Below are 17,440 nucleotides of genomic sequence, written 5' to 3'. Positions count from 1 at the left end.
TGAGAGTTCTATATAAAGAAAAACTAGGGGAGGAAAGTATAAAAAAAGGTCAATATCAGCATATATTTACAAGATTCAATAGATGATAAGATAGACACATAGAAACATACATAGATGGGCTGGGGATGTAACTCAGTGATAAGTGCTTCCCTAACGTGCACAAAACTCTGGGTTTCATCCCCAGCACCACAAATCACTTAATTATATATATGCTTAATAAAACAAGTGAGGGAAATAGAGGTCTGGGAATTGATGGAGTGAGAAAGTGGCAGAGTTATGGATAAGTGAGATGACTGCTTTGGGATAAAAGGAAACCAGTACATGATGACTAAGCAACTGAAGAGATTAAAGATTCAAGGAACTAGAAAGATATTCAAGCATACAACAAATGATATGAAATAAAGAGAAAAAGAAAGGGCACTGAGTTAAATTAACTCTAAAGAATCTTATTTAAGTAAAGGGAAAGACTGTACTAGAAGGAAGAAGATAAAATGAACTTTTATTTCTTTGATTTTTATTTATTATTATGCTTTTTTGTAGCTGTAGATGGACAGCATGCCTTTATTTTATTTATTTTTAGGTGGTGCTAAGGATCAAACCCAGTGCCTCACACATGCTAGGCAAGCGCTCTGCCACTTAGCTACAGTGCCAGGCCCTATTTCTTTGATTTTTAAGATGGATGTTTCTTCTATATTTTAACATTTCTCAAATTAGAGAAATGTGTTATCTTCTTGTCTTACCAAAATTTATGAATTGATGATACTTTTGCAACTGATGGATTCCAAAAATCCAAAGTCAGTTTTTAAATGTTAATGAATTAAAATTACTTTGTTAAATTACAGTTTTACATAATTTTCTTTGAATTTAATGATGTCATTATTCTAGTATCTTCAAGGAAAACTGCTAATTATCTCACTCCAAATATTGTTATTCTAGACCTATGGCTATGCCTATAGATGTTAAGAAGCTATTAAAGCAAATAATACAAAACTATCTAAAGGATTTGGGAGAGAGATGTTTATAGTATCGGATTAAAAGACTTTTCTAACATTGAAAAAAGGTAATGTTTCAAAGTGGAAAATGCTCATATTTAGGGATGTGAGAGAGAATCAAATGATGTACAAGTCATCTGTAAAGACCTGAACCTGAATATATATTTATTACTTTAGAGTCATATCCTGATTGTGAATCTTTTGGAAAAGACTAGAGTGAGTGATGACCACAGGAAATGGAGGAATATTATCCTCATTTTTTCAGAGTATGAATTTGACTCATAGTTAAATGAGTTGCTCAAGGTTAAAATAAGTTAGTGGAACCTCTAACTACTTGGTCTATTTATTCTCCAACATTAATACAGGTAAACATTGAACACACCACTTACCAAGCATAGTAGGGTAAATATCCACCAGAGAAACTACATTTGATACTTGTTGGTTGGCCTTAATTCCTGGTCCCATTATCAACAGTGGAACATGGGCACTAGCTTCATACATACTCATTTTATAAAACTGTCGATGTTCCATGGCCAGCTCTCCATGGTCTGAAGTATATATGACCATAGTTTTCTGAAGAAGATCTAATTGGTGAAGAGTTAAAATAATTTTACCTACAATAAAATTAAGATTAAATTTAGTAATTAGCTTTTAGTTCATGTTGTATTCTATCACATTACATGTATAACCACTCTACCCCATTAAAGCTTCTATCAAAGGATACTTCTTAACATCTCAATATTATCCAAAGTTTCATGTGCTTGATCCTCAGTTGACAGACTACAGAAGAAAAGAAAAAAATATATCCATAGGAAATCTCCCTCAAAACTATTTTATCTGGAGATCATGCGGGCCTGCTTTCTATGTTTCTGTCAAGAGAATTGGGGGTGGAAGTCTTCCCCTTAGTGCCTCAAATAAGAAAAGTAAGGTAAGTCTGGACATTGGCACTGTACATGTCTCAGATGACACAAAGATTGGTATTGCCACTGACCCACAGCCTCTATACAATAGAAAGGGATAAGAGCAATTAGAACTCCTCTCCCCTGTTATTTTTAATCCTAAACCTCTGAGTAACATCAGTTCATGCTCATGAAGTTGGGAGGTTATGGAAATGCGACCTTTGAAGAAGGCAGTACAGATGGTATATGAGAATGATTTAGCATATTCTTAGATAGGGAATAGCTAGATGGATAGTAAAACTGTGACCAGTCCCATCTCTTAATATCCTCATTATAATTAAGAGAATCACAATAAGGTACAGTCCAGATAGAAAAGTCATCTCTGTTTTGGCAGTTCCTGAATCTGGGTCTATATAATTTAAAACCCCATAGATTTTGAGATTCAGTCAGAATTGAGACTGTTCTGTGGAGTTATTCATGAAGACCCTCATCTGTCAACTGGGCAACCGGAATTGCTTCCTAGTTGGTCTTCTTGTATTCACTCTTCTTTCCCCTCTAGTATCCCTTGGCATCACTCTGGTGGCTATTTTTCTAAAACACCTAATCATCTAATCATGTTATATCCCCACTTAAAACTTTTTCACAGCTTTCTACTGTCTATCCCTCCTGTGATGTACAAGGCCCCTGTCTACCCTCCAGCCTCAGCATCCTCAGCTACCTGCTGAAACTTTATCTTTCAGCAACCCTAAATTGCTTAGAATTCCTCAAACATACCATATTAGTTTACACTATGTTGCCTCTGTCCATACTCTGCTTTTGTGTAGAATGCCCTTTCTCCCACCATTCACTTGGAAAGTTTCCATTCCTCCTATATAGAGGTGACAACCACACTTCACTAATGAAATTATGCTTCATTCCCAAATGAAGTAAAATAAATGACATGGTGATATGAAAATAACTTTTAATATAGAAATAGCTATTAAAAACAAACAGTGTTTCTTCACATAAGGACCAGAAACTGCCATAACTCTATAGTGAATAGCAGAACTCTCTTGACAGCCATCTTATGGAGACAGGTTTGGTTTTTAGCCAGCCTTGAATCTGAATGAGAGCAGGAAATTCAATGTAAATCTGGTCCAGAATACACACAGGGAAATTGATTTCAGCCTTAGTTAAGCCTTGTACTCAAGGGCCTAGGGAGAATGGATTTGTTTTGCAGGTGTTACACAAGTCCTTCTCATCTCTTAGAACCTAAGCTATCTTATAATTATCTGTCATGTGCATACCTGAGTTCAGCTAAATGCTAATTTCTGTTTAAAGTAGGTAAAAAAATATGGTTTCTAGCAGATGATAGTTTTCTGTGACCTTTCATGTATGAACAAATCTGAGCATTTATGATTCTGAGAGTTTATGACTAATTAGAACTTCTTATTCACTATGAACACGTTATCCCACTTTTATGTGTCAAGATTCCTATAGTTTTAAGTCTGAAGTATCTAAGTAACTGTTCTAAGAAATATCTGAATATGTTCATGTAAGTTCCAACCAGCATGGTCATAGTTTGTTGGAAAAATATACTTTTTCATGGTAATTGCTTATTAATTTTTCCACTTACCAAGCATGGCATCTGTCTCAGCACACATAGCATAATAAAACGCCCTAATATTTTTAATTTCTTTGTCTGTAAACTTTCCTGTGCAGTTTTTTGTATAAGAAGAGTAATAATCTACAGGGTGCATTTCTGACAGAGGCAACCACCTGGGGATTTTGATGACATCATGAGATACCTAAAAAGGGGAGAAAAAACTTAGTTAAGCTAGCAAAGTTCTCTCTTTTAACAAGTGTGGTGAATTACACAATGCTAATTACTTAGAACAGTAGAAAAGAATAGTGACAAAGTGGAACGAATTATTAATAAAGGTTGAGTATCCCTTATCTGAAATATTTGGGACCAAAAATGTTTGAGATCTCACATATCTTTCAGATTGTGAAGTACCTGCATGTACATAATGATATCTTAGAGATGGGATCCAACTCAAAAAACACAGAGTTCATTTATGTTTCATAATACCTTATAAACACAGCCTAAGGTAACTTTTTATATAAGATATGTAGTACACCTGAGGTTTGATTATGACCCATTACATGAGATCAGGTGTGGAATTTTCCATTTGTGGTGTTATGCTGGCATTCAAAAAAGTTTGAGAGTTTTTCAGATTTTGAATTTTTGAATTAGCAAAGTTCAACCTATATTCCCAGTAACATAAAAAGATACATATCAATATGTGGATATATAGTGAGATAGTTGTGAAAAATTATTTTTGAAGTATACAAGTTAATGAAGAATATTGGCTATATTAGGCAGTATTCTAACCCAGAAAAGTGTTGAACCACTTTAATATGTAGTTGTGTGACCAATTCGAAACTTCAGAATCAATAACTTAAGAATCTAGATTCTTTCTCCCCATAATTCACTGGTGAATTTTGAACTAAACTGTCCAAATCTAATGAGATAGCTAAATGTTTGTTAAAAACAAATACAACTTTTTAATATAGATAACATGTGTTGGCAAAAGCAATTAAGATTAAATCTTTAATTCACACGCATCTTTTAGTTAAGTAACTTTTAAAAAGTTCAAACATCTACTATTTAGTTGAATTTTAACTCATTTTCCTAATTCTGGACATATTTTTGAAAATGGAGCTGTTTAGAATTTTTTAAGAAGATATGAATATCTGAAACTACATTTTTTCTTTTAAAACAAGGTGAAAGCTGGGTATGGTGATGCAAGCCTATAATCCCAGTGACTTGGGAGGCTGGGGCAGAAGAGTCACAAGTATAAGGCCAGCCTCAGCAACTTAGTGAGTTCCGATTCAACTTAGGAAGAGCCTATTTCAAAATAAAAAATAAAAAGGGCTGGGGATAGAGCTCAGTGGTAAAACACCACTGGGTTCAATCCCCAGTACCAAAAAGCAAAAAACAAAAACAACAGCAAAAAAAAAAAAAAAAAAAAAAAAAAAAAAAAAAAGAAAACAGTAAATAGTGTTTCTGTTTAGAGCTTTTAAAGTAACTTACATTTAAGTCTATACATTTCAAAATACAGGTAGTTGTTGCTTCACATGGTTCTAAAATGCATAAATTTCAACTATCATGGTTTAGTTAACATGTCCCTGACAACAGGGTTCAAATTTTAGTTGCCAATGTATATTAACTGAATAACTACATAAATTACAAACTTCACACCAATATGCTGCTAACTCTTTAGTCTACAATTCACGATGTGATAACAGATATACATCACATTCAGTGACTAATCATATATTTTCTTTACAAGTATGTCAGGAGTTGGTTATTCAGAACATGCCTTGTAAACTAAGTGTCTACTTGGCCTGCCTCCTTGTTTCCCAGTGATAAATCCATGTAAGACACTTTACAAAAATGGATAATCAAAGAGGAATTGGTCAACAAATATGAATCTGCAGTAAAGAAATGAAAAGTGATAAGGCTAGCAGTGAAATTCAAAGTAAATGTAAATGAAGTTATAGAAGAAATGGCTGATCGGGGAATGTGGACACTGCTACCATTCCAAAGACTAGATATGTAACTAGAGGAAGGGAAGGCATACTTATTGATATAAGTGAGGAATATCATTGTGAAAAGGATAAACATGTTCAAGAGAAAGTGACATTGATAAAAATGTCATTTAAAAGTACTTAAAGTATACCATGACATTCTAAGTACAGAAGATAAAATGTTGGAAGATGTTCCAAATTTAGATAACATGATAATTTGCCAAGTCATAAAGAGGACTCTTGCTCTATATTATGTAATACCATGAGAAGACAAGCACTATTCTAACTCTCTCAATAATTTTTTTAAACAAAAACCCCCAAGTTAAAAATACTTTATTAATGTTTCTATTATTTTTATTACATTGCACTGAGTAATTTTACTATTTACCTATTTCCAATTATAACCAAAAAAAGAGCATTTTACATGTTGTGACAAATGTTTTTAAAATATTTAAAAAAAAAATGCTCCTTTCTGGTATTGAAAGTTAAGATCATTGTACACAATGAGACCACACGGTCATTTTTCCTATCCTGAACTGTGCAAAGTAAGGATTACCCGCACTCCTAAGACAATGTCCTTTAGTTTCTCTTTTTATAGAAATATCATATACAAATATTTTCAACTTAGAAGTAGGTTTCTGAGTTTTAACACATTTTGTTTTTGTAAAACTGCTTCTATGGTTTTTATTAAACCAGTCAATTTTAAATATGTGATTTTCTTTCTTTAAGAGTGAAGTAGAAACAATAAGTTACAGACATAATGTTATTTCTGCTTTTGAACACATAAGACACTTACTTTTTTAAGCCAAAAAAGAGATGTATGAAATGTTGAAGATCCAAAGTTTTCTCCTGAAGATGGTGAAGGGTAAGGGTGTGGTAAATTTAATCCCAAATACAGAACAAATGGTTTAGTGTAATTAACTGCTTCCTTTCTTAACCAATTTATTGCTCTGTCTGTATTCCTCCAGTCTGTTTCCATCACTCTTTCTTTAGCCTTGTTGGGAATAAGATTAACCATAGGCCTGCCTTCTTGCCTGAGTAAGAAAGCAACATCTCTTGTCCATGCTTCCACACGATTACTGAGGGAATAAAAAGACAGGTACGCTGAAAGGTATTTTAAAAAGTTTGAAAAACTACTAAGCATACATATAGGAAAACAACATGGAAAACAGTCTTTGAACTCAGCCATGTAAATAACTACATTAAATCTCAATCAAAAAGTTATTGAGAAGTGGGTTATACAGCTCAGTGCTAGAGCACTTGCTAGCATGTGCAAGGCCCTGGGTTTGATCCTTGGCACCACACACATACACAAACAAAAACAACAACAAACAAAAAACAGTTACCAAGCATAAAAAAACCGGAATTGAACATTTGCTTATGTGTTCTTTAAAACTATGACAATTACTTTGAACTTTTTCCTATAGCAAGATTTTTTGTCAAACAAAAAATTTTTCAGAGTCTTAGTATTTTTTTATGCATTGAATTTTCCAGCATTTTTCTTTTTTCTTTTTTTTTTAAATCAGAAGATAGAATTTCTAATCAAAGTTAGTATAATTTCTTTCCTTCTTTGTTTTCTACTAGGGATTGAACCCTGTGGTGCTTAACTACCGAGCCATATCCCCAGCCCTTTTTATTTTTTATTTTGAGACAAGGTCTCACTAAGTTGCTGAGGCTGGCTTTGAATTTGAGATCCTCCTGTCTCAGCCTCCCAAACCACTGGGTTTACAGACATGTGCCATGAAACCTAGCCAGCATAATTTCTTTTCATCACTAAATCTTTACATTAAAAAAATCCTATCTACCATGTATGCTTCATGTTTCTGAAGTTCACATTTTAAATTGTTCCCATTCTATCTTTTCTCATTGAAAGCACAATTTTAACCATGACCTGAGCTATCTAAGCTAATAGTGAAACAGAATCCTTATCCATATGTTTTCTTTATTAGCTGAATTACAAGTTAATGACTGAATCAATTTGATACCTGTAAGACTTTTAGTTTGTTTTATCTTACTACTTGATTCTTATCAGTGTGTAAATTTTGCAGTTGGCATAACTGTTTAGGAAGCAGTCCTGGGCATTTCTAAGAAGTATGTTTCTATCAGTTTGAGCTCTGGTTTAAAAAAAGAATTTAAAAAATTCAGATCCCAATCCACAAAGAATATTTTATATTAATACATAATACTCCACTAAAAAGAAATTTCAGTTCATACAAAATGATTAATGGTACATCAATGATGAACCAAATGTACGATTTTCTTTTTTTTCTATCTGCTACTAAAGGCAGGTAAAAAAAGTTAAACAGCCATAATGAAAATATATTGACAAAATAATGAAAACTTGATTTTTAGCAGAATCACATCTAACAGATTCTAGTTAATTCTAACAGATGGCAAGTCCTAAAATAGTAAGTTTTGCAAAACTCACCATGCAATCCAAACAAAGTGACATTACTTTCTCAGTCTTTTGCTGAAATATCACTCTATACAACTATTAATGTTGGGATTTTTAGGGGCTTATTACACTAGCAGTACTCTACTTGTAGTAGAACTCAAAGAGTTTGAGAGAACATGACACTGAGGTTCACACAGGATGTGTAGAAACCAAAGTGCTTTCTTTTCAACGTAGGTGTATAAGATAGAAAAACAAGGCTGAGAAATCATTACAAGAAGTAAGCCTGTACTACAGTTAAACTAGCCCCCACTTTGGATTAACCCACGAATAGACTGTTGTATTGAATGTGATGACTGACTTAACCAGTTGACCTTATGATGCAGTCAAGAGTGAAACTAGACCATGTCAAAGGAAGATAATGCAGTAACTAAAAAGCAAAAAACAAAAAAACAATTATGAATAAACAGAAGATCACTAGAGTAGAGGAAAAGGAACAGGGAGAGGAAGGAGGGAAAGGAAAGGGGAAGTACTGGGGATTGAATTAAAGCAAATAACACTCCATTCTTGTATAATTATGTCAAAATGAATCCTAATATTATATATAACTAAAATGAACTAATAAAAAATGGCTCCATTGAACCCAGCTGGCTGTATCTTTTGCTCCTGTAATGAATAAGTGTGATTTCATTTAACCTTTCTTGTAATAAATTTATGCCTTCTTGCTATGTTTTTTCACTTTCTGTGGTGCTGAGATTCTTTTAACCCAGGCTCCTTGAAGGGTAATAGGCTGAAATTAAGCTAATTTTGGCCTAGTTTTATCATTATGGATAGATCTAAAAGTTGGCTTTATTTCTGTCTTCTTACTAAATAATTGGTGATGAACTCCTCAATAATAAAAATGGAAAATAACACTACCTAACACATTACCAATTAATTGTTGTATGAATTTGTATATATGTAATTGTTGCGTGGTTCTTCTGTGCCAGTGTGCCAAATTCTGCTGTAATACTGGATACAGTCAAGCCACAGCTAGCACAGGATTAATTTATACAGTAGTAATCACATCTGAAAAAAGTATCACACATTAAAATTGATTCTGAGAACATGACAGCTTTCTTTTAACATGAAGTAGTAGCCTAGACAAATCTTCAGGTTCCTAAGACTCTACTGAAGATAATTAATAATTAACTATCTCAGTCTTAGTTCTGTGAAGATTTGTCTTTTTGTTATTGTTCAAACTGTAGTAGTAATGTGTCTCCATTAAGTCTCTTGCATGGAAAAACAATTCTGAAACATGTCTTTGCAAAATTCTGTATCAGTCTAATAAATTCTGCAGGGGAAAAAGTGTCCAGACTCATTCTTGTTGAATGGTCTTTCCTTAAAGTTGTGAGAAACACACATACCATTTAAAAAAGTATTCACAAGGCTGCCATCTATTTTCTTTATATTTACCACTCACTAATAGTCTTTTAATTGAATGAGTCACATCAACCTTGATAAATTCTAGATGGAACACCATTTTTCAATATGCAATATTTAAATGTTCATTATAGCAGGCTGCAAGTGTGACTCAGCAGTAGAGTGCTTGCCCAGCATGCATCAAGCCCTGGATTCAATCTCTAACACCATAATAAATACATGTTTTTCCATTAATTAATTTTTATTAATTCTAATCATTTTATTTTTTGATGAAATTACAGTTAGTAGTGTGCCTTAATCTTATTTATTCATGGATTTCTTCATGAAATAGTAATAATAATTATATATCCATCACATATTACCATTGATTGTTATAATATATTTTTTTAATATTTATTTTTTAGTTGTAGTTGGACACATATCTTTATTTTGTTTATTTATTTTTATGTGGTGCTGAGGATCGAACCCAGGGCCTTGCACGTGCTATGCGAGCACTCTGCTGCTGAGCCACAACACCAGCCCCATTTAATAATATTGTTTTTAATAACTGTATTTAAAATGAAAGTTTTATTTTTGTGTATTTAGGAGTGGGCAGGTTTTCATGGTCTTGGATTTCATGGTCTTCAAGTTGTGAAATCCCACTTAGTCATTTTCTAGTCGCTGGTCAATTCATCACTGTGGGAACAATGATATTTACAACTTGAATACTAGGTAACAATGATTGTAGCCCTTGATAGATTATGAATTTTTGCTACAGTTTGAGCTTACTTATGTAAAGGCAGACTTCTCCATTTGATTCAAGAAATAGCTAATGAATATCTGATATATACAATCCATTGCGGCAGGCAGGTGCTTGATGTGACTTGCTAAGTTATCAAAATGGTGTTACCACCTAATATCCACTCAGACATAAAATTTTTCTATTACTGTACTTTTAAAAATAAATAGCCAAATGTTATGTTGTGGAAAAGGCAACTGTGATAAAATAGGTTAGCTATGACTATGAAACTGTTTAGCTCACATTCACTCCTTTTATATCAAGAGGAGGGAAGATTTTTTCTTATACTTTAAAGTGTAAAAAAACAATCAACCTGAGGAACTATAATATTTTATATTTGTGTTTTTAAATCTTAGATAGAAAATATTACCTGGGAAAAATACCATCAAATCTGAAAGAACAAAAATGGGTGAATTATTCCCAGGTAAGAGAATTTACACAAGTAGTCACTGAGAAGTCATGTCAGTGTGTCCCTAGCTCTTGCTGAAGGGGTGATCTAGATGGCCCTGTTGTGTAGCTTGTCAATTGGTGAGGTATAGGTACCTAACCTAAGGAATAGATCACTTATGTCTTTAACCTGGACATCAATTATGATGGGTTTGACATGAAATTTGAGTTGAACCTATTATTCTTATTTGCAGGATCTTAATTTAGAAAGAAAAATATACTTCAGAAAAGGGTTCCAGAATGCAGCTATGAGGTAGAGTCACAAAGGAGATGAAATTTGAGCCCAAATGCTGGTCAGTTATGGGTAAAAGTGATATAATAGTTAAAAGACCCAGAGTAAACTGATAATTCATTAAAATTAAAGTCAATCACCTATATATAAGCCAAAAAAATAAAGTAATAATAATAATAATAATAATACAAAAGATCCAGAGTAGAGGAGTAAATCATGAGTCATTCTCACAGAACTAGTACAAAGTTTCCCTACTGTCTGCTACTGAGGTCGTTAAAGCCATAGTGGGTTTCAGAATTATTCCCTAGTTCCATCACTTGACATTAGTGTTAATGACTGCCCTTGTTCTTAGACTGATAATCCAAATCTCCTCTTAGTGCATGAAAATCCTTATATTATGATCACATCTTCTCTATCCTGCATAAACCCCAGTCTTATGTAGGTGGGCTCCCAGTTGAAAGAACAGAGTGAGGGGGACAGAGTTGTAGCTCAGTGGTACAGCAATTGCCTAGAAAGCATGAGATACTGGGTTTGATTCCCACCATTGCAGTAAGTAAATAAATAAAAGTAATGAAAATAATCCCCATGTACAGAGTACTACAATGAGTAAATATCTCATTCAATTTCAGTCTCAGAAGACTTAGAAAAAGGTCCAACTTTATGTCTATCATAGCTGAAAGTAGTTTAAAAAAATTCACTGCTAAGAAATATAATTAGTTTAGCTGTTAGGAATGCTAATTTACATATGCATTTTTATATTTTTTAACATTCTTTTGAAATTATAAGAGAAATGTGAAAATTCTTATAGATTCCTTATATAGTAAATGCCTTGAAATTCTATACTCTCTCCTTATAAGAGAAAAAGAGGTGCTAAAGGAAAACTAGATTTTTCACTGCTAACTGCAATATGATACAGTCAAGAAAAGAGCCAACTGGAAGAATGGAAGGATTACTCAGAGGAAAAAAGGGTAACTATAACTTTATTGCAATAATAGCAGTATGAGATTACAAGGGCTCAAAAACTCATTGAAAATAATTATACTTGATCAGAGAGCAAAACGGATATTCAAGAATGACAATAGTATGGCAGAACCAGTCCATAGTTGTTACTCTTTTTAGAGAACAAAAACTATGGAGATTCTCAAATCTAGCTTATTCGATGAAACTTGCAGGTTACTCTGATAGCTTTCTCAGCCTGTTAATCAAGACCTTCTTGCATAATTTTTAAAGACTTACTTCTAATTGCTGCCTTACAGGAATTTTGGTTCATATAATGCCCTCCAAAAGGTTTGTGCTTTCCTACTTGGATAGCCTTGTTTAGAAATTTTTCCTTCCTGTTTTCATTTGGGCCTACTGATGTTCAACTTCTGTGAAGTTCATCAACTCCAAAATGCTACTAATTGTGGGTCACATATTAAAAAAAGATACTGTTGAGGAAAAAAAGTTGCAAATAAAACTATGCTTAATAAATTTTAAGTTGCAAAGGTAGGAGATAAACTTCATTTCTCACAGCTGAACTCAATGTATTAGATTTTAGTAATTAAATAAAAAAATTCGGGCTGGGGATATGGCTCAAGCGGTAGCGCGCTCGCCTAGCATGCGTGCGGCCCTTTCGATCCTCAGCACCACATACAAACAAAGATGTTGTGTCTGCCAATAACTAAAAAAATAAATATTAAAATTCTCTCTCTCTCTCTCTCTCTCTCTTTAAAAAAAAATTCAAGAATTGTAATGAGATTGTAGGCTCAAAGGAATCATTTGTGGATTTTAAGAATCTGTATAAGAGTTACAGCAGAAAGCAATCTGAAGATAGTCCCAGGAGCTGCTTCAGTTAAGAATTTGCCAGTCAACAGAATTGAGGGTTCTGGAAAACAAAATAAAACAAAAAGCACTGCAAGGTCTTCCACTGTTGAAAAAAAAAAAAAGTATGCTGAGCTGTAAAAATATATGCTGTTCCAGAAACTAAATTTCAACACAGATAATAAGGTGGGAAATTCTAAAACTAAGCTATCAACATGACCAAAGTAATGGATATCTTTCTTCATTATTAGGAAAGGAATAAAATAAACTCCTTATGGTGGAGAAAACTGATCTAAAAGTATACACAATCTTAGATTACAAAATAATAGTGGATAAGCATGAGATAGACACAGACTTATATATTAGGCTGTAGAATTGAGAGGGGCTGAGGAGGGCTCTATGGTCTGTGTTCTGGGTTCATTAGTTCCCTCTTCATCTCTCTGGTTTTACTTGGAGAGCTTTCACTAATAGTCAGAGGCCTGAGAGGGAACAGGAAGAGCAGTGTGAGCAGTCCATGATTTATTTCCCTTTGTTGTTTGCCAAGGGGCTCAAGCTTAAGAGTCTGCCCATAGCAATTCTCTTATTTTGGAAGGAGGACTTTATTTTTCATTTGTCTCAAAGGATTAAAAATTGTCTATTGTGACGTGGCTTAGAAAAACATCAAGCTACATGAGCAGAGAACATATATAATTATAATGATAAAACGAAATGACAGAGGACTTGATTTTAGGTTTTAAAATTTTAGCTAGAAAAAACAAGACAGCAGTTTGTTTAGTTTCTCTTTTGATAGCATTAGAATATGAGTTCTGAGAATTGGAGAATTTTGCATTTTGAGTACTATTATATTCATGTCATCTAAAAATAGTGTCTGGTACACAGCAGATAGCTCAATAAATATTACCTGAATGAATATTGCAAATACCTGATTATACTTCTGTAATTTAAATAAGGATCACCTTTAAGTTTAAGCATTTTAAGGAAGACTACTTAATGTTAAGTTTATTTATTAAAAAATTTCTTAATTAAGTTATATTGATAGAAGTCTAGTTTTAAATACATTCGATGTGAAATCAACTACTTCCTAATTATATACATTTCTAAATTAACATTTTCTTCTTTGGCTTTGTTAATTCTCAAAAATTGACACACTAGTGTCAAGGGGGTCTGATAAACTAGAATATAGAAAAATAAATGCAAGATTTAAAGTGTTGATAATTACTTTAAATGTGACATTCCTAAAGTTGTGATGGTAAATATAAAATACCTGTTTTAGACAAAGGTTCTCAATCTTTGCAATTTTGACATTTTATAGGATTGGTAATTCTTTGTGAAGGAAAGGCTGTCCTGTGCACTGTAGACCCTGGTCTCTATCCACCAGATGTCAGTAATAGCCTGTAGTGGTATCAAACAAAAATAGCTCCAGTCATTATCAAATATCCCTGGGAGGGCAAAACTGTGCTTGATTAAGTACTTCCATTTCAGATATTGGGAATACATTGGTAAAATAATTTCACTTAGAGCAAAAGTGATCAGAATACCCCATAAATGAAATACAAATGTTTTCTTTCAATTGATAAGAAGATACAGCAAAAAAAAATTTCTTTTCCCTTCTATATTGGGGATTAAACACAGGGGTATCCTACCACTGAGATATATTCTCAGCCCTTTTTTAAACTTCGAGACGGGATCTTGCTAAGTTGCCCAGGTTGGTCTTGAACCTGCAGTCCTCCTGCTTCAGCCTCCCAAGGAACTAAACCTGGCTTGCTAATTTGAACTTAAACCTATTATAAGTACAATATATGTAATGTGAAATGGGTAGATACTTATCAGTAATTTACAAACTGGTACTTCATTGAAATTACAGAATTTCAGAATGAAAGAGCTTTCAAGGTTATATAGTATAAGCTCATGTGATGAAACTGAAATTCTAAGTAGAAAAATAATTTGCTTAGGGTCTTATAGTCAGTAGTTGGATTTTTATGAGTAGTATTTCCAGTACCTTTTTAACCACTGTCCAGAAGAAACAAATATAGTGTGGGTTTGACCTTCAAGACCACCACATAAAACAAAACAAAACAGAAGAAACAAGTGTATTGCTCACAGAGTTCCCAATATGCTGTAGTGTATTATACATAGCAATGGACACACAGCTGGGTTAATGTTACCAAACAAGTACAAGAGGAAAGCAATACTTGATGCCTAAAAAGGCAGATTAGAGTTCTGTAGTGATTAATGAAAAAAACCTTGTAATTCTGGCTGAAAATATAAGCAGGTACAAAAATAGCTAATTTTAATGGCAAGAATGATAAAAACTTGAGTTTTGATTTGGAACATTCAACTGTATTGAATACCCCAATTTGTGAAATTTGATATTGAACTTTCTTCCTGAAACCTATTTTTAAACTTATACAGAAAAATCTGAAAGATAATGTGTCATAATTCATATAACCTTTTAGGCATGTTATTAATAGAGACCTCCATCTATTTGTTAAACCAAATGGCTGTGTGAGTACATACAGCACTTGTACAAATAGCATTGTAGTTTACTTTAATTTCCTAAGACGTGATGTAAGACTGAGTAAGTAAAAATATTCTGCAAGCTATCATTATGCTGAAAACCATCACTGACATCCCAAATATTAACATCTAAGTAGCTCTTTCCCTCTACTGATTTTAGAATTCTACAGGACAAAGAAAGAACTTCTGAAAATCAAGGATATTTAAAAACCATAAAAACAGGATATGCTCTTAGTTGAGAGTATATACACACACAATGCCTATATATTACATCACATTAATAATGAGCAAGTACTATGATCCTGGATTAAAACATCAATGTTTATCAAATAATATGTAAACTATGTAAGTAGATCAATATAACTTTATCATTCATTCATTAGACCTTTAATTGTGCACCTTCAATGTTTTGGAACTATGCTAGCAGGTGTGAATGAAGCAGTGTATTGTTCTGCTGAGGAATAAAAGTTATAATTTAACAATTCCACACATAAGAATGAAAGTTACAAGGAGTAGAAGGCATTTCAATCTTATATTCTTTTTATTACTGGATGGATTGAGGAAACAAAGAAAGGAAATAATTTCAAATAGGATAATATGAATAGTTGTATCCCACTTTGGATTAACTTTACTTTCTAAAAAAAGGAAAGATTTTACAACTCAAAATGGATTAAAGACTTAACTATAAGACCTGAACCTGTTAAACTAGGAGAAGAAAACATGGGGGAAATACTTCAGGACATTAGCAAAGACTTTTTTGGATGAGACCCTGAAAGCACAGGGAACAAAAGCAAAATAGATACATCAAACTAAAAAGCTTCTGCACAATAAATGAAACAACAGAGTAAAGAGATAACCTACAGGATGGAATAAAATATTTGCAAACTATGTATAGGCAAAGGGTTAATATCTGAATACATAAGGAACTCAATTAAAAAAACAAATAATCTAATTAAAACATGGACAATAGATATAGATGTAAATAGACATTTCTCAAAAGAAGATGTACAAATGGCCAACAAGTGTATAAAAAAAGGTTCAACAACACTAATCATCAGGGAAATATAAATCAAAACCACAATGAAATAGCACTTCACCCCAGTTAAAATGGTTATTATCAAAAAGCCACAAGATAACAAGTGCTGGTGAGAATGTGGAGAAAACTGTTGGTGAGAATGTAAATTAGTACAGCCACTATGGAAAACAGTACGGAGGTTCGTCCCAAAATTAAAAACAGAACTACCATATGATCCAGAAATTCCATATTGGGTATCTATTCAAAGGAAATGAAATCAGCATGTTGAAAAGACATCTGCAGTTCCCTGTTCACTGCAGCACTATTTGCAATAGTCAAGAAACGGAAACAACCCAGGTGTCTAACAACTGATGAGTAGGTAAAGAAAATGTGGTGTATATATATATAATGGAATAATATTTGGCCATAAAAAGGATGAAATTCTGTCATTTGTGACAACATGGATGGAAATGGAGAACATTAAGTAAAATAAGCCAGACACAGAAGACAAATAACAAATGCATGGTATTATTCATATTGGAATCTAAAAAAGTTGATTTTTGTGGAAGTTGAGAGTAGAGTATGGTTACCAGAGGCTGGGGAGAGTAGGAGGAGGATGAAATGGTGAAAAGTGACCAAGGGTTACTTAGTTGGACAGAAGGATGAAGTTCTGGTCTTTAATTGCACAATAAATTGACTATAGATAACAATAATATATGTTTCAGAAGCTAGAAGGAAGGATTTTGAATGTTTTCACCACAAGGAAAGAATAAATGTCTGAGGAGATTTATGCTTACCCTTATTTGAACATTATATAATGTGTATATATGCACAGAAACATCTCACGGTGCTCTATAAATATGCACAATTTTTATGTTTCAATTAAAATAAATACAATTTAAAAAGAAGAAAGATTTTGAAGATAAATTTTTGAGACTCCATGAAATATTTAGAAATACAAAGCACTTCAGAAAAACTAGAGCTACCTAAATGTTAAACTTTAATTCTGGTTAAGCCATTTTATAGTAATAATCTTTCAACTGAATAAATATGTACTCTGTGCCAAACACTATTATGTGCTTCCTATAATCTTATTTAATCCTTTTATAATATCTTTTATTAACTTAGATAAAACTTAGTTATCCAATGGTGTTAATTCCAATTTATAGATAAGAGCATTGACACTTGGGTCAAGAGAAGGCAAGTAATTTGCTCAAGATTACTAGAATAGTAATCAGGGAAGCTGGACAGCTAGCTCTGTGCTGCTGAGCCTGTGCTCCTCACACTATATGTATTACCTCTTCTCTTTCCTTCTGCTACATTCCAAAGGCAGAGTTCAGGAAAAGGATTTTGCACAAAGAGACTAGCTTGTA

The 17,440-nt window shown here is 33.0% G+C and overlaps 1 protein-coding gene across 3 annotated transcripts in view; it reads right to left on the bottom strand.

The window, feature by feature from the left end:
• Positions 1–17,440, bottom strand: part of Arsk (arylsulfatase family member K) — a 50,041-nt gene that overhangs the window by 13,956 nt on the left and 18,645 nt on the right. For all 3 annotated transcript variants that reach the window (XM_005326153.5, XM_078045017.1, XM_021726901.3), the window contains 3 exons: positions 6,261–6,543; positions 3,507–3,678; positions 1,382–1,606 (listed from right to left, as the gene is read on the bottom strand). In XM_005326153.5, the coding sequence (XP_005326210.2) occupies positions 1,382–1,606; positions 3,507–3,678; positions 6,261–6,543 (680 nt within the window). The remainder of the gene's footprint in view (positions 1–1,381; positions 1,607–3,506; positions 3,679–6,260; positions 6,544–17,440) is intronic.

This window comes from Ictidomys tridecemlineatus, chromosome 1 (assembly GCF_052094955.1).
Source record: "Ictidomys tridecemlineatus isolate mIctTri1 chromosome 1, mIctTri1.hap1, whole genome shotgun sequence".
NCBI classification, from domain to species: domain Eukaryota; kingdom Metazoa; phylum Chordata; class Mammalia; order Rodentia; family Sciuridae; genus Ictidomys; species Ictidomys tridecemlineatus.
Note: the sequence above shows the minus strand (reverse complement) of the source record. Positions and strands in the feature narration are given on the sequence as shown.